The sequence below is a fragment of the Takifugu rubripes genome, chromosome 18 (genome assembly GCF_901000725.2).
Source record: "Takifugu rubripes chromosome 18, fTakRub1.2, whole genome shotgun sequence".
NCBI classification, from domain to species: domain Eukaryota; kingdom Metazoa; phylum Chordata; class Actinopteri; order Tetraodontiformes; family Tetraodontidae; genus Takifugu; species Takifugu rubripes.
The window spans coordinates 1,999,314-2,017,263 of NC_042302.1; the positions used below are offsets into that span (position 1 = coordinate 1,999,314).

Sequence of the window (17,950 nt, forward strand, 5' to 3'; positions counted from 1 at the left end):
GGCTCGTCAGGTTTGTCACGACAGTAAGCCAGGCCGGTTATCCTGGAGCAGGGCTAATCCAATCTGCGGCTGGCGAAGCGTCAACATACGCCAGCCCTGACTTGGAGTTGAGGATGGGCAATTCCCCTGCCCCCCTGTCAATCTACCTGTCAGACTTTGCTTGGGGGGAGGAACTGATAGGATAAGAATAACAATGAAACCTGTGAATCTGACTGTCTCATTTGCCGAGCCTGAGCATTCAGGACCTCTGTATTTAAATATTTTACCTAACTCGCCTCACCTGGACATAAATCCAAACAATTGTTTGGGGGCAAATATGGACCTCTGGGGTTGACGGGAAATATTGAAGCCCGATTCTCCTTAAGACACCTGCAGGCAAAAGCTCCCATGGATCCACACCTGAACTTTGCAACCTTCTTCTTGCTGTTTTCCTCCCTCCATTCCCACTTGTTTGAAGCCACACATGCACAAAAAATACACCGGTTTAATGCCCCCCCCCCCCCCCCCCCTTCCCCGTTGCTGTGTAATTGTCAGAGGCCAAGCTGTCACTTCCCACTGACATACAACAAAGCTTAGTAGAGGAAGTCATTTCCGAAGAGATTGCTCTCGGGCTTTACACTTCTGCCGTGGCTGCATGTCTTTCCTCAGGAAAGGATCTCCCTTCAATAATTGGTTCCCACTATTTTTTTTCCCGCACAGCACCCCTGGCTCCAAACAAAATAGGTCTTAGGTGAGGCCCAACACAACAAAATGTTCACTGACTTTGAAAAAATTTCTAGAAATGCCACTCTTTAAAGCGCCACATCAGCCAGGGGTTTTTATTTATACTGAGAAATATGTATTTAACAGTGGAAAAAATGACTCCAGCAAATAAGTAATTCTGCAGAAATACTCAGTAGAGAGGACTAGAGCTCATAAAAATCGAGAAAGTCTGACTAAAAATGAAATTCAGGAGTGATTCTATACAGTTTGTTTGACTTATGAAGATTCTTGAAAATAAATGAGTAGTTTTGCCAGTTTAGAGAGAAAGAAGAGGGAATTGTTGACATGACCAGTCAGAGACTTCCAACTGACATTGAAGCGATTCTGTAGACGCCGTTCCACTGGTACAGTGTGGCTGTGCTGTGTCATTATAGATAATCCAGGATGTTGCATCTAACCGCTGCAGCGCTCGAGCTTCACATAGATGCCATTTTGAACCAATCAGCTCTGCCCATTCCAGCAGAAAATGCTTGTCTCATGGTGGAATTGTATTCTGAAACAGCAGCTACAAAAGCAATTTTCACGGAAGATTCCATGAAGAGCAGCGTGAAATGTCAATACTCTGCAGACTGAGAGTGCTCTGGCTTTTATTTTTTTGCAATTAAAAATGTCATCGGTGCCGTATCTCCACGCTGTTGCCTCCAAAAATACCAGAATCGTTGTTTGGAGCTTCCGATAAGAGGTCAGCAATCTCCTGACCCAAATTAGAGTTATGTGTACTGCAAATGATTAGAAAAGCTCAATCTTGTAAAATGTTCTTCTTAAAATCTTTTTCTGACATGCTAGCATGTGTAACAGTGACACAACGTCTCTTAGCGTGGTTGGAAACCTTCTCACCGTGTCACATTTGTGTCCGTGGCTTGTTGTCTTATTGCTTCTAGTTGTAAAATGTGTCGCATTTATGACATACAGAGACATAACAAGCAAATTATAACGTTGCGCATCCATGCGGAGGCAGAACGGAGCTGACAGCAACTATGACGTGGAAAAAAGGCTTTGGCTGTGATTGCTGAACGGAAATTCTGCTAAAATTGATATTTTTGACCAAAACCTCGCCCGTGCTGGGTTATAGTCTAGTTTCCCAGCCAGTCAAAGTTCTCTGGGCTCTCAATAAACAGCTAATGGAGTCCACGCTTTTGAAATTAAGCTTTCCAAACCAAAATTAGTCCAATATTTGTCTTCATAGTACATGGAAACAAAAAAATAACCGGAAGGACCACCTTAGCTGACCATCTTCTCCCCACAACTTGAGTACCGAAGCTTAGATCCCGTTTAAGATCATTTCCAAACAATAGTGAATTTCACCTTGGCTAAAAGCTCCCCTCTAAAAATACCTTCCTGTCTTGCAACATGGATGAGTGCACGCTCACGGCTTCACTGTCAAGCAAAAAAATGCCCAAGGAGAGTGTTTTGACACCGGCAGGCATTCTGAGCTGAGGCATGAATAAGTAACAGGGCCTTGCTTTTAGCGTTGTGTGTGAGTGTGTGTGTGTGTGTGTGTGTGTGTGTGCGTGTGTGTGTGTGTGTGTGTGTGTGTGTGTGTGTGTGCCCTCTGTTTTTCTGTCAGACTCGTGTCTTGAAGGCTGGAGGACGGCAGCTGGCTCTGCGATTTTTTGTTATTTGAGGCTTTGGGGGATTGAAGACAACTTTGGGTGTGTGAATTGTTGCCCCCCAACTGAAATTTAAGCGTGTGTGTGTCTGTGTGTTGCCATCACTCTGCAGAGTGTTGACAGTCGAAGCCGCGTGGCTCATCAGTGCTGCTGTAAGCAGCAAGAAGATTTGGAGGAGAAGGTTTGGGCTGTCAATGACAAATCCGGGCGTTATATAAGGTTCCTGCGCAGTTCATCTCTGCCGGAGGCGCCACTTAGCAGGGAAACGCACCTGACAGCAACCATCCCGTCGTAGCGTTCTGAAGCTTCCGGGCACTTCTCAGTCCTCCCTCCCTTCTCTCTGGAGTTTGTCCTCAGTCGTACCATCTGAAGGATGAGTTTGCTGGTAATTAGGAGAAGCGGACTCACTGGCTTCAGAACCCAGCTGATTCATGTGCGCGTCCCTCACTTATTCAGGTGCTCGCATGTAGATGTTTTTCTTCAGCTAATTAGGCGTCTGACGATGTCTCCTGTTTGCTGGGAGTCAGATTTTGCTCTTAATCTGTGGTGTTTCTATTGCTGCTGCCCTGTTTATCATTAATGTTTCTGATCCCATCCTGAGGAATGTTGCCGTCCTAATTAATTACTGTCCTCAGTGGAGAGGAGACCTGTTTTAGAACGAGCAGTGATGAAATAAACAGACATCATCCCTCCATTTTGTAGCCCGAGTCAGCGCTCCTGTCAACAGACACTTGACTTAACCAGAAATAAGGTCACATTTAAGAATTAAGAAGGTCAGACCCCATCTTTGAACACATTAAATTCATTCTCGCACTGCGTCGTGTGTGTCAGTTGACTAATAAACGGCTTTAATGGAATGACCTCATGCACTTCCCCTCTAAAATGAATTATTGATTTACACCGGGATTCAAAGAGTTCATAAAAACCCTTATAAATCAACTGAATTTTCACAATCAAAAAAGCTATTTTTTCACATGATCATTGATCATTCAGGATGTGCAACCCTTCCATGATTGTTGCATGCGAGATCAGGATGAAGACACGCGTTCCATCGATTAGTCCACATGAGTCATTATTGACATTATCGACTCGTTTTTACAAGACTTTGTCTGAATTAAATCTAATTCCATTAATTCCAGTTGAAAACATCAAATTGTGCTAAAGTGTCTGGAACGTAAGAAAAGAAAATAAAGCTTCCTCCAGTTTCTGAAAATCTGTCACCCATTGTCTGCTGCCCTGACTCGGCGTTCGTGCCTTTTCTATTTATTTATTTTTTTTAAAGCAGAGGAATTTCCCCTCATAAAGGATTACGACAGCCTATTTTGGCATCTGCAGTCAGAAATGCTGTTATTGTCTTGCTCCCTTCTCCATCCTTCAGCCACAGTTAAAATAACAGTCTTGTGGGCTGTTTTATCTTCAGTTTGTGGGTTATTTGGTTCATTTTTTTTTGTTTTAATGATACTTATGGAAAGGAAAAAGGTTGTTTGAGATATAGAGAAGGTGAGCGCAGCTATTAACGGTGCAGTGATATACTGTTGTGTCGGACTCCCGTCATTACCTCCAACACTCCCAATAGATCTGGTTTCACAGCATTCCAGTGATTTCAAACTTTTAATTGAATAAGTTAGCCCACTTCAAATTGTCCTTTCAGAATGTTGAGCCGCTGATGCACAACCTGTGTCACTGAGTGTTTACTTGGATGGCAAATTCATTTTTTCATCACTAAATCGTCTGTGTTTTATGAGCAAATTGTGTATTATGGTGATGGAATAAGATGAAATAAAATAAAACGCTATAAAACAAGTACAAAATAAAAGCATTACATTTACCTTGTTTTATTGGCCACTCTAATTCTTGGTTTCTTCTTGTAAAAAACATTAAAGTGTCTGCAGGAGAGATTTGTAACATTTCCGCAGGTTCTGCAACAAAATAAAAGTCACAATTAAAAAACAAAAGAGAAGTCTCCATTATATATACAATAAAATATAATTGTATATGAAAAACTGTCAAAACTATGACATAGAAAATCATTATTAGGCAATACGTTGAAATTATGAGATAAAGTCATAATTGTCAAATAAAAAGTCAATGATTAGATACAAACTCAAAATTATGAGATGAAAAGTCATAAATATTATTATATATTATTATAATTATTATTATAAAGAGTCAAAACTATGAGGGAAAAAGTAACAATCATGACACGAAAATTAGAAATTATGAGCTAAAATCTAATTTGAGATCAAAAGTAATAATTATGAGACTAACAAGTCATAATTAAGAAATAAAATGTCAAAATGAAGAGCTGGTATATTTGTTGTGCTGTCCAATATCTCATAATTATGACCCTCTTATCTCATGGTTATGAGTTCTCATTTCATACTTTTGAATTTTGTCTCAGAATTATGATTTTCTGTCTTTTGTAATTCCCAATCATAACTTCCCTTAAAGACTATTATTGTTGTGGTGGAAACAAGATTCCATATGAATCGGAGTGGCTGTGAATTTTTTAATGTTCTTAATTTTAGAAAAAAAACAACAACACACTGATTGAAAAGGAAATTAATGCATTGGTCTAATATTCAGAGCCATTATTCAAACGCTAAAAGTGTCTAAAAGCTGCACTTCTACGCTCAGCTGCAACGGAGCTGCGATTCCATCCTGCCTGAGCTCTCAATGAGCTTGTGAAGATAAAAATCAGCAAAGTTCCTGTCATTGCTAATTCACTTTACGGCCACAGAGTCTGATCTGTTGCGGATTATGAAAATGTAATCTGGTTAAATGGCGAGTCCTGTAATCAAATTAGGGTCGCATTTAACATTTAGACATCTGCATCAACCTTGTATAGTTTTATTACTGTTCAGAAAAGCAACAAATTAGAAGCAAAGTAGGATTATTTGTGAAATAATTCACCATATGAGGAGTTTTTTGAATGACCGGTCCCTAATTCATCCTTTCAGGACACAGTGGAGGTGTTTGGGTGGGGCCGCTGGCACTTTCCTGGACTGGCTGCTGGTTTTAGCTGCGATTTGGCAGCACAAGACTGTGTTGTCATCTTCAACTGCACTGCAGTATGAAGCGTCTTTATCAGACGCTTGACACTGCTTGGCAACAAGCACATTTGCAGCCCGTCCCTGCAAGGTCACTCTGCTTCCTTTAATTGTGTTGAGCTGAGCTGTATTGGATTCAGGAGTCACTGACGACTGGAATTCATTTTATTTTTCTTTCTTCTGAGGACGCAAAAGAGTTTCTTTTTGTAAAGGGATGCCTTATTTTGTTTGGTTGTCTATTAGTAGCTGCTTTCATTAGCATGAAAACGGTCTTTGCCGTCATCTTTCAGTGCCTGAGAGTCATGAATGATGTCCCAACAGGAGCATTTCCGAGCACATCGCATAATATGCATGAGATCACTTCCAGTCAGAAGAGTTGTGAACAGACGCCGCCGGCTCGCGTCCAGCTAACCTCCTTGATTTGGCTCCATTCTGCTTTGTCATCCTCCTTTAATTAACCCTTTGTGGCCCCTCCGCTGACAGAAAGTCTGATTGCCTCTCCAAGGACTAACGGGCGAGTCCTGGTGAGGAGGGGAGGAGGGGGGGGGGCGCAGGGAGGGGAGGCGGGAGCCAGCCGAGGCAACAGCAGGAGGTGAAAGTGGAAGAGCGTGGTAGTCCTTTCTTGCTTTGTCTCCCTTTTCCATTCGGCTCCCGTCGCCTCTCGCAGCATCAGCACTCGTTTCTCATCTGAGTGAGGTCTTGCCTGTGGCATTTAGGCGGCGTAGGAAAGATCAACTCTCCCGCGACGAGACGACTCGCGGCGGCCGCCCCCAACGAGGTGAGTTGACGGCGTCTTCCAGCTCGGGTGTCCTTCTGGCAACAGATGAGCGCTGATACTTTGTTGGAGTGGGAATCTGCTTTCTGACAGATTTGTGAGAGATGTTCATCAGCAGTCCAGAAAAAAGGCAACAGAAGAAAAGTGAGAGGATGTTTGGCATGACCTCATCAGACTCATTTAAGGCCTGGCTAATTACATGCCTTCATATCTGGAATTTGAAGAGCGTCTATTTTGTTTTGGGACATTTTCTTTAATATTCGTGACCCCTTGGAGCGATCCGTGATTCAGGTAAAAGGTGTTCTTAAAGATTTGTCAAAGAAATGTCTTTAATATGCCCTTGGATGCAGCAAGGAAGATGATAGCACCATTTCACACCATGTATTCATGCTCATTGGTTCAACTGGCTAAAAACAGTGTGACGTTGTCCTTCTGTTGTTATGAAACAGAGTGAGTTCAGTGGCCCTTCTATTTGTTCTAAATTCACTTTAGCTCCAGACAGCCCCCTCCCAAAAAATAACATTCATCATTCCTATCAAGAAAAGTGCCTTTCCCTTCATGAGCTTGTCTTGGCTTCTTTCTTTGTGCTGCTAATGGTATTTTCTCCTCTGGGCCAGTAAAAAAGATATATTGAATACTTCATGAGCTGCTGTAATGTTTGCATGCTTGAGTGAAGCTACAGCAGCACATCCTGGTCTTCCTGCATGGCTTCAGTCTCTACCTTTGTGGCTCTTTAATTAGGGTAGAGATGCTTGGTTGGCGTCACCTCAGCATCGCCACCGATGAACAGAACTCCAGCAGGTCCGGTATTTTGAAAAACAGGTCATACTTTTTTAGCACAGTGTCTCCTACGTGTTCTCGCTGGCTGAGCTCCAAAGAAGTGATAAGAAGGTATATTTGGGACATCGCTGCCTGAACTGGTGGAAATGCTGGGTGGTTTGGACGAGATGGGACAGGCTTGGACGAGATGGGACAGGCTTGGAAGAGATGGGACAGGCTTGGAAGAGATGGGACAGGCTTGGAAGAGATGGGACAGGTTTGGACGAGATGGGACAGGCTTGGACGAGATGGGACAGGCGGTCCGCCGCAGCCGTTTTCAGGGTCTTTCTGCCCTGCGCATTGTTGCTCATTGTTAATTTAAGACGTTATGTCACAAAAGCGCGACTCGCTGTCGGGTTAGCGAGTTCAGCTGTGCCGCTTTTAAGGATTCTCCCGTCCTCCTCCTCCTCCCCCACCGCGGCTGCAACGCGCGTGAGAAAGTGCGCAGGTTCCGAAGGGAAGAGCCTTCTGTTCTGTCCTGTCAGAGCAGTCAGAGTTGGCCCAAGGAGGGTGGGCGGGGGGAGGGATTGGGCGATGAAATATTCAGCCTGTTACAGTCAGGCAGGTTCTCGGGAGGCTGACTGTAACGGGCTGAATATCGTTTTGTTTTTATCAATCCGTTATCCTGGCAAACTCTGTGGCTCACACAATCTTCGGCGGTCGCTGCAGGAAAAAAGAAAAAAAGCAGATATATTTACAGCCCGACCCCCCCACCCCCTTCCAACTCACCCCTATTTCCTATATAGTGCACTAACTAGGGTGTACACCATTTTGTAGGGGTGTCTGAACACTAAGTCGGGGTTCCTGTACCCTATTTTGTGCCCTCAATTTATTAGATAACACATCGTTAAATGTGGCGTTTAGCCGGTGCTCCCTAACCGAGCTATATCCCAACATCCTTTGCGCTCGCGCCTGAGACGTTTGCCTGACTCTAATTATGAATTAATAATTAAGTTGAGCATTAAGGGCACCGTAGTAGACAAACAAACACACGTTCAGCGAGTGCGTCATATTGATTAAGCAGTAGGAAAAATATCCGTGTTCATTCTAATAATCATAACGAAAGAGTTGCATCTCCAGACCAAATCTGATCTACCTGTTGTTTTGGAATGTTTTCACTTTGCCTCATCAATAGCTAATGGTTGGCATGGTTACAGGAGAGCACAACAAACCAGTGAGGCTGATATCCTTCAGATTAAATAATGTTATTTGGTTTTCCTGAAAACTTGTGTTGACAGAAAGAGGCTGATAACAGCTGATATCAAGAGTTCAGGCCACGGTGTAGATTAGCAACATAATGTTCTATCCACAACTCAGTTGTTAAGGAAGTAAGATTGAACATGATTGGGTTCCTGTGTTCCCATTCTTATAGATAACAAAAAGAATCTCGGCGATGTTTTCGTTTCGCAAGTCATCTTTTTTCCTCCATTACGCAACATCTCTCCAGCTATTAATGGGACTTTTCTTACGTTCAGAGAAATGGATTCACTGCCAAAGGCCGTGATCAGGGACTCCAGTTCTCATCCTGACTCAATGAATTTAGTCGATTGAGTGAGCAAGAAATACCGACAAAGCATTCTTAGCACATCACGCACAGTTCAGGCTTATTCCATTGTTGTGTGATGGAGGCCACCCTGAGCGGAACAGCGCGTCTCTGCTCCTCATTATGTTTATGTTTAAACAAAAACTGGAAGCCAGTGAGCTCCTTCGAAGCCATCTGCTCTGGCTTCCTCAGCCTGTGGGACTAGCCAGACTATTCTTTTCCCTTATTTGAACTGACAAACATGCACCATTTTAGGTTCTCCAGTAGGATTTATCTCCATTCCAAAAGGAAAAATGATTTAAATGAGTCCCTCTTTCGGCTGTTGTTTTTGGGAGCCTCGATCTTGGCCCCATCGGGCCCGAGGAGCCTTCACAGTAGTTCCCTTCTCCTCAAGTCAATCAGGTGACCGACAGTTGACCCCGACAGTCTGAGAAGGTTCTGAGTTGGTGTCAGTGGTGGGTGGAGACGACTTTACATCAAAAAGGAAGAACGGGGCGGAGTCATCAAGGACGGGCTTAAGCATAGATGAGAGAGGAAGATGAGCAGGAAGCCAGCCGGGCAGATTTAAGAGCCATTTCATTGGCCCTGTTAGCAGAAGCTCTGTGTCCAGAACCCTCTTAAACCCTCTGTTTGATTTTCATGAAGAACCTGTTTGAAGATTTGTAATTGGAAATCCGTGATTGACAGCTTGGCTGCTATTCATTTACTTTCATGACTCATTTGGCCTTTTGAAAACTGTGGCGCTGTTTTATTTTCTTTCTTCAACGGCTTTTCAAACAAGAGAAAATGAAGCCTTGAAATGACAGATTGAGGCAGTGAAATTACAGAGGCACGATAGCCGAGCACGTCCCGAAGTTCGAGTCCGAGGATGACTGCGAGATAAATGTTTCTCATTTCAAATCCGTCGGGAGAAAATCTATTCTGCACCGAGCCAGTGGACAACTGGGTTATGGGGTGTTTGCTTCGCATTAAATGTATTACTGAGCTTTTACAGCCATAAAAATAGACTCATCGTAGACGCCATCAGCAGAGGGAGACATGTCCTCTGTCCGTGTCACTCATTATTCTCTCATTTTTCTGCCGGCTTTCTGGTTTCGTCTCGGGCCGCCTTTAATTATTGATGGGGAGCCAGAAACGACTTCCTTAACTCGCTGCCTTTCCCTGTTTAAACAGGCATGTGGAGGATGCTTGATCAGATTTGTAATGTGATTTCAATGTGGAGTCTTCCACACACAAAAGCAAACAGAGGTTTGAATGTTGGCATGGAAACCGGTGTCTGCCTGAGCTCTACTGTATGTGAACCTCTATCTTTGGGTTTGGCTAACTGTCGTGGGAGAATGGAGTGTTTAGTGCAAGAAGAAGCCATTCATTTTACCACTAAAGGTGATTTCTTGTGTTCAGTAATTGGGGGGTTTGTTGATTAGGGCAACATCTTGCAAGTTTACTCTAATTCTGCTGTATTGACACTATTTAAAATGCTTTTGAATATAAGCATTAAAGGCAGCTTTTCAGTGTCTGTCACCCTTTTGAAATAGCTAGCTAACGATGGGCTAATGATGATCCTTTTATTCGCCTGCACACACGTAGGCGGCGTTAATGAGAAGTTCACAGATTAATGAGCCACAACTTCTTTTTCTTTCGGAGGGAACTCAAATACCCGCGTGTCTTATTGGGCCTTGAAAAAGGAGCAGGGCTGTTTGATGAGACGAATTTGGTAATTACAAATGATCCGCACGTCTGGCGGCTGAGCTGGAAGAAATAGACATTGTGCTCTTTATTTCTGGGCCCCATCAGCGACTTGTAAAGACTTATGCAGACTCTGATAATAGTGACGAATGATCCTGGACAGAGCAGAGCACATCAGAGGTTGGAGACTGTGGGCACCATAGTAGCAGTTGTGGTCCTTACCGACCTGTCTTCTTCCTTATTTGTCTCTTTAGCTGGGACGACAGCAGCTCGGTGAGCAGTGGGCTGAGCGACACGTTGGACAACATCAGCACCGATGATCTGAACACACCGGTGTATTCGGCCGGTGGCTCCTCGCGAAAAAGCAGAGGAGGAGGAGGAGGAGGCGCTCAGGTAAGAACCTAAGTAGCTAGCAATTAGCGTCCTTTATGTCATTTTGAATGGCATTGCACCTGTTTAGGGGCTCTTACAGATGCAGTTCACTTTCAGCTCTTTTTGGAGGAATAAAATGTACTTATCAATGGAGGCTGGAAACCTCAGGAGAGTTAGTGTTTACCTCCCAACGCCATCACAATACCACCATGTTGAAACACAACATAAGCTGTTGGTATTGTCGCCGATGCTTCACCAGAAGTCTGAAGATGGAAATGTGTTGTTGATTTAGCATGAAATCTAGAGCCGTCTGTGTGTCAGACCGCAGCTACAGACCGAAGGCCAGCGCTTAGCTCGAACAGGCTGATGCTTCAGTTTGCCAACTTTCTTTGGCCCCTCATGAAATACTCAACAGACGGAGCTCTTTAGAGTCTCTGGTGTTTCTAGGGAGACAGGCCATCTGTCAAGGTAGGCTAGTTTATTACTGCTGCACGTGTGTGTGTGCGCGTGTGTGGGAGGGTGTGTTCATATGCATCCAAAAAGAGGAGATGTGGACATGGCCAACTCCAAAGATAGGGTTCTTTTCTGAGGTTCTGTTGCTTCTCCAACTAGATGTAGATGATAAGGCAGGATAAGTGTTGTTTCTGGGCATCAAGACTGCATTTAGGTATTGGTGAAATCTCTGTTGCATTTTAGATGGGTTGCGATTTTTTTTTGGCACCTCCTTTTTTGTGTCCTTCTTTACGATGTGCGCTGCCAATTTTCTCCAGGTCCAGAAAGGAAGCAGGTCCAAACATGCGGAACCAGAGGTGAGCACCAGCTGGGCAGGAGCTCAGGATCTAAAGAAAGTGGAGGAGGAGCTGGACACCGGCATGGATCCCAGCAGCGGCTCCTCTCGCTGGAAGTCTTCCTCTTCCTCGTCCTCTCAAGCTCAGTGCCAGTATGAGGAGACCGGTCAGAAGGCCGCTGCGCTGGCCCAGATGTCTCAGACGGGCTCCTGGAGGAGGGGCATGACGGCCCAGGTGGGCATCACGCCCCCAAGGTCAAAAGGCACCTCTGCAGCTCTTAAAACAACAGGTAGACCAACACAACGGCATATTTCTCACACGTAAACAAACATGATCATTCGAAATAAACTGCATAATTAAGCTTTTTTTATAAATCAAAAAGGATAAAAAAACAATGTAAATGAACAGTCATATCAAATATTTCATTTAAACTCTAGCCAGTAGTTTAATGCATCAATAAATTATCGTCAGAACTCTATCGGAGTTTGGTTGGTTTGGTTAAACTTTAGGAGAAACTCTGCCAGGTGCGTGATATACAAGCTAGTCACCAGATGTATAATTATTATCCTCTGACAGGTAACTGCGATCTAGTTTGATAGGCTTGCATAATTACAGTAGCGGGCCGTGCCTTTCATGTCCGTGCCTTCATTGACGTCCTGCATAGTCCTACCACTAATACACCTCATCACTCCATCATTCTGTAAAGCACCTAGAAACAATTTTGATTGAACCAGACGCTTTATAAATAAAGATTGATTGACTCACTGATCAAAATGACACAATATAGAGTCCCACTGCACATTAGCTCACCTTAGAATAAGATAGCATTTAAAAGCCAAAGGTTAACATTCACAATTAAGAGAAACCATTTGGACTGTCAAAAGTGGAAAATAAAGGACACTTCTATTAAAGTTTCATTTAAGACGCCAACGAGATGATAACAAAACAATAAATATAAATAAACATGTTGGCGCTGCTCTGAGTGAATTGAAATACTGATGGAATAAAGATGGAAAAAAAATATTGAAAGTAAAAATAAAATGCTTGGGCTCCCAAATCACAACCCAAATCTCCTCCACGCCACCCCCTTATTTTAACATAAAATCCATCCTTCTTTCTTTTCTCAAGAAGACCTCGAGGGCTCTGTTGTACAGTTTAACTGTGCGTTTCAGTTCCATCCATACGTCCTTTTCCTTGGACATGGCGGCTAATGCTGAGAACCGCGCCTGTCCAGTCGTGTTTCTGGCATAGGTTTTATGCAGAGCTGTGCCTTTCAGGTTCCTACAAGTTCTTGGAGATCTAATTGGCTATCGCAACTGTGTCCCTTCAGTGCACAGGAGCCTGTTATGATGATTTCATTGACCTTGAAAGCAGAAGCTAAAAATGAAATACGAAACATGATTAGATAAGAAGGCTACCATAACATGCAAGTGGGTTTAAAATGACATGAAGAGAACAGACTAGGATGAATAATTTTTTTTATATATTTATGACAAGTATGTTTAGGCCAGCAGGGAAGGCCTTGCTGGCCCTGACAGCTCGTCACTGCATAACTGTCCCAACCGACAATACATGTTTATCAAATATTGGATTCCAGAGACATGATATCAAATTTTAAAGTATTTAAATATTCACTCCACTTGGCAAATTCAGCACCTTGTAGTAGATAAAGTGATCAAGCTGCTTTGGGGATTCAACATGCTTTTACCTGGCTTTTTTCCATCACAGTAGGTGATAAAAATGGGCAATGACCCAAGAGTATGCTTTTGTGTTTATGCTAATCATGTGCTTATGCAAATTGCCAGGTAAAACTGATGATGCCAAGGCTTCAGAGAAGGTCAAGGTACCTTCCAAAAGCTCAGCAGGCATCCAGCGCTCACCCTCAGATGCCGGCAAGAGCAGTGGAGACGAAGGTAAGAAACCCCCCTCTGGCATTGCACGCCCACCGGCCGCTGGTTCTTTTGGATACAAGAAGATTCCGGGTCCCACTGGCGCCCTAATCACCTCCAGTGGTGCAACTCTGACCAGTGGCTCGGCCACCCTCGGTAAAGCCCCCAAATCCTCCGCCGCCATCGGAAAAGGCACAGGCGTTGCTGCCGTACGCAAGACCAGCCTGGATGGATCGCAACCACAAGACGACGGTGTCCTGCTCAGCTGCAGTGGCTCTAAGGTGACTCTACAGTACCGCTCTTTACCCAGACCGGCTAAATCCTCCAGCGGGGCGGCGGCAGCCCGCAGCGGACATCGTTCTAGCTCCAGCAGCATCGATTCAAATGTCAGCGGCAAGTCGGCGGGCGGAGCGGCAACACAAGCGGGCGCAAAACGTAGAGACGGGAAAATCTCAGACCGCTCCAGTCCTATTACCATCAACCAGACCGACAAGGAAAAAGTGTCAGTGACTGACCAGGATCCAGCAGGGGGACTGTCCACCTCCCCAAAGTCCAGTCCCACTTCCAGCTCGGCCAGCCAATCAGGCCTCAGGCAGCCAGGTTCCAAGTATCCGGACATCGCTTCTCCAACGTTCCGCAGGTCAGACCCACAAGCCAGCTGCAGCTTCTCCCTTGTCCTTGTCTTTCACAATGTCTGTTTCTCTGTGAGTCCGACATTTCATCACCTTTTTATTTATGTATTTACACAGAAAGTGGGTCAGTCCCTCCAGGAATTGTCAGCTTTATTCACCTATTTTTTTCAGGAAGCGTTCAACTCCAATGATCCTGTAATGATCTGATATAATCTAAACTCCAAACTTTACATTAATATCGTCGACTGTGATGTTTTTAGTCTTCGTCAGTGTTAAGCTAATGAAGGCGACTCTCCAGACCCCCCACGAACGGGTCTTTAAGAAGGCCTCTGTCATCTAGATATTCAACAGCCCACAGGAAGATTTGTCTGTATGGTCTCTGACTCATTAGAAGGATGCTCATGACAGGCATGTCCAAAGATCCAGTCTGTCAAACCAGCTCATTTCATCTCCGTGCCTTAAAGACGGCACCACCTACAATCAGACTGACTCACTCAGAGTGGGACAGGCACAATGGGAAGCAGAGTCGGGTTTTTTAAGAAGTTTGGGGCGTTTTTTTAAGGGCGAAATCGGAAAAACCAGGGGTGTGCTGTGCTGGAAAGTCATAACGAGCTCTTGTAGGGATGTTTGTAGAACTCTTTCTCTCTGTGCCACACTGATCCATCCTTTCCTCGATGTTGTGACCAATGTTTCATGCGGAATAATCTCAGTGTCATCTGCTTTTCCTTCCCGAAACCGCCAAATTTCATCGTCCAGTAGCGATCATGCAGACTGCTCATAATTATCCTTTCGAGCGTTTCTGAATGACTGCACCCACCTCTCTACCCCCAGATTGTTTGGCACCAAAGCCAGCAGCAAGGCCAGCTCTCCGGGTACACCCGACTCTGGCAAGTGCCCCTCAATTCTGGGTAGCCCCCATGGCACACTGGCGAGGCAGGCCAGTCTGGATTCACCCTCTTCTGGCACGGGGAGCCTGGGCGGCCTGAGCGGTGGCAGCAGCCCGCTATATGGCAAAACCCCAGACCTGTGCACTGACTCCCCAGCCTCCAGCCCAGCCTCTGGCCTCTCTTTGCCGTCCAACGCTCGGCCGTGGCCCGTGTGTAGCTCATCAGCGGGCAGTAAGGACACGCTCAGCTGCCAAAGCATGACCAGTCTGCACACCAGCTCTGAGTCTATTGATCTGCCACTGGGCCACCATGGGCCCAAAGTCACACGAACCGGCAGTGTCAAGTCCACCCTGTCTGAGGGGTGAGTAACTGGATTACGATTGGGCGAAAAACATATTCATTGTTTCATTTGAGATCAGAGACAAAGATTACATCCCTGCTTTCGAAGATTAGACACACGACTTTTAAAGCTTTACGGATTATTATATTGACAGGACAGATGATAATCAGTTATCAATACGCAGTTTGGTTGGATTTAAATAACTTTTTCTGGCATGGTTTAGTCATTTATTCATAAAATGTTGTTAGTACATCCCAGCATATACTGTAGTCTAGCGCAGGTCCTTTTTTTTTTTACGACTGGCCAACTTTACCACAAATAGTTGATTATCTCAACCAGTCTTCACTTCATCTCACATTTAAAGCCGTCAAAGTCCAGCCAGAAAAGAAGTATATTCATATGAGACACTCATTTGATCAGTTTTCATCGTTCCGTCTGCACAGTGTGCATGCAGTCCATCACAGAGAGCAGGATAGGACACGAGTTTATTTTGCCTCACTAGCTGTTTGTCTCAAAAATGAAACAATCAATTCCAGTCTTTCCTGTGTTGTCGTCCGTTGTACTGTGATGCGTTGCTTTCATCGTCGTCTGTGTCCGTGTCATTGCAACGCGGGGCCGGACCTCATCTCATGTGATCAGGGAAAGCAAACAAGCGAAAAAAGATTCTGTCGTTCATTTAATTCACTCGTCCTCTGTATTTTAACAGCATGCCTCTCGACAGAAACACGCTTCCCAAAAAGGGGCTAAGGTACAGCACGCATTCTCAAAGTGAAAAGAAACAGACCGTTTTTGGTTGATCCACCCGCATCATCAATGCGTTTGCATGTACATCGTTGCATTTTCAATATTAGCATGAGCAGCATGCTGCTTCACCTTCTGTAGTGGTGTTTCCCAACCTGGAGGCCGTTTGCAAGGAAGAGAAATGGATAACTTTAGCCACTTTACTAAAACAGATATAGAAATCAGACTACATCTAGAGATGCAGTTAAGCATCTCTTAAATTTAAAATAATTAAGACCACTGCTAAATCTTAGCAACTTGCACCAGTGCCTAGCTACAGCCGTGTGCAGTGGTTGGTTGATCCCCATGTGGGACGTCACTATTTTTAGATCTGCGGTACGTATGGAGGAGGGACTCCAAGCAAAACTTTTAGCACTACTTTGGCATTTGTTGCTGCTAATTGTGTGGCCATGAATGACCCGGGAGGTGCAGACCTTCCTCATCATCATCCCGAGCAGCGTGTCCGGCGAGGTTGGGAACCACTGATCTACAGCTGAATAAATGTTTGTGAATGTCATGCAGCCATCATGCCACCAGTTGACATTTCTGCATTGATTACATTGACCAATATTTAGCAATTATCACTATTTTTTAACATAAAAAAGAGGCGTAGTAACACTTACTGCAGCCGTCCACCAGGGGCAACTTCCTATTTGGGGTCTATAAATGTCCTGAATAGTGTCATTCATCACATGTAATAGCAAAAATAAAGTCCCAGGATTAAACTGTAAATAAAAACTGCAGTATGAATCCCTCACATGATCAGAGGATTTCTGTGTCCCCCCACTCTCGTGCGTCATTATGAAGTGACCCTTTTAGTTTTGTCAATAGCTCACAGATGTTTGGGAGGCACGAGTGGATTTTCCAGTTTATTCCCACTCAACATCATCTGGGGAATGAATGCTGTTGTTTCGCACCAGTAAAGACCCGTTCAAACACCCAGTCCTTGCTGGAGAGCATGTCAACAGGCATGGGGGATGAGGTGGGGGGGCAGGGTCAGATGTGACAAGCGTAGTAATGGGGCCATTGGAAGGAAGATGGTGGTGAAAAGGGATGAGTGGAAACTCAATTATAATCTTCAGAGGATTAAATATGGCTGATTGTCGCGCCTGCGATAAGGAGCTTTCTGCTGCTGAGCCACACTAAAGTGGGGAGAAGGGAGGTGAGCGGCAGAGTCAGAGCGCTTGGCAGCATTGCCCTGAAGCTGTGCGCAAGTGTGCACGCAGACAAAAATGCATGTGGACATCTCTATTGCGTGGCTGCATGCGTCCGTTTTTTAACATCCACTCTTCTTGCATCGATCGAATCATCGCAAAACCTGAATGCTTTTGACCTTTGACCGCCACTTTTTGGGATTCCAGGTACCCTCCTTCGTCTCGACAGGCGTCCCACGAGGAAGGAAAAGAGTGGCTGAGGTCTCACTCAACAGGAGGCCTTCAGGACACAGGCAGCCAGTCCCCGCTGTCTCCTCCTGGAGCCTCCTGCACCAACGCGGGAAAGTACCACTACTCCAACCTCTGTAAGGCTTCGCTAATTCTTTAGCTCAAATTCGATCCTGCGCAAATAAGTAATGACGCCGCCGTCGACATCTTTTTGTCCCAGTGAGTCCCACTAACATCAACCAGTACAACCTGCCGCCAGGCAGCGGCAGCATGAGCCGCTCCAACAGCATCCCTGCCCAGGACTCCTTCGACCTCTACGGCGAAGGTCACCCACTGGGCGGCAGCGCCAACTCGCTGGAAGAACGGCCGCGAGCCATCAGCCGATCCGGTTCCTTCAGGGACAGCACTGACGAAGGTGGAGGGAATCCCTGAATGTTTGGTTTGTGGCGTGACTGACCACCTGTGTGACACCCATTTCTCTCCTCTACGTTTCCAGTCCACGGCTCTTCACTGTCGCTGGTCTCCAGCACGTCTTCGTTGTACTCAGCGGTAACCGGCTCAAATTTTCTCAACTTCCATTCTTCAATTTAAAGTTTTACCCAGAGGTCGACCCTGGACAAGTGCTGGATTTCTTA

At 45.0% G+C, this 17,950-nt stretch overlaps 1 protein-coding gene across 12 annotated transcripts in view; it reads left to right on the top strand.

Annotated features, from left to right (window-relative positions):
- Nucleotides 1-17,950, top strand: part of nav3 (neuron navigator 3) — a 283,562-nt gene that overhangs the window by 245,136 nt on the left and 20,476 nt on the right. For 9 of the 12 annotated variants that reach the window (XM_029851618.1, XM_029851620.1, XM_029851622.1 and 6 more), the window contains 8 exons: nucleotides 10,500-10,638; nucleotides 11,388-11,694; nucleotides 13,211-13,934; nucleotides 14,758-15,174; nucleotides 15,860-15,901; nucleotides 17,295-17,452; nucleotides 17,536-17,730; nucleotides 17,812-17,864. In XM_029851618.1, the coding sequence (XP_029707478.1) occupies nucleotides 10,500-10,638; nucleotides 11,388-11,694; nucleotides 13,211-13,934; nucleotides 14,758-15,174; nucleotides 15,860-15,901; nucleotides 17,295-17,452; nucleotides 17,536-17,730; nucleotides 17,812-17,864 (2,035 nt within the window). The remainder of the gene's footprint in view (nucleotides 1-10,499; nucleotides 10,639-11,387; nucleotides 11,695-13,210; nucleotides 13,935-14,757; nucleotides 15,175-15,859; nucleotides 15,902-17,294; nucleotides 17,453-17,535; nucleotides 17,731-17,811; nucleotides 17,865-17,950) is intronic. The other 3 variants (XM_029851621.1, XM_029851625.1, XM_029851626.1) reach the window with 3 other exon arrangements.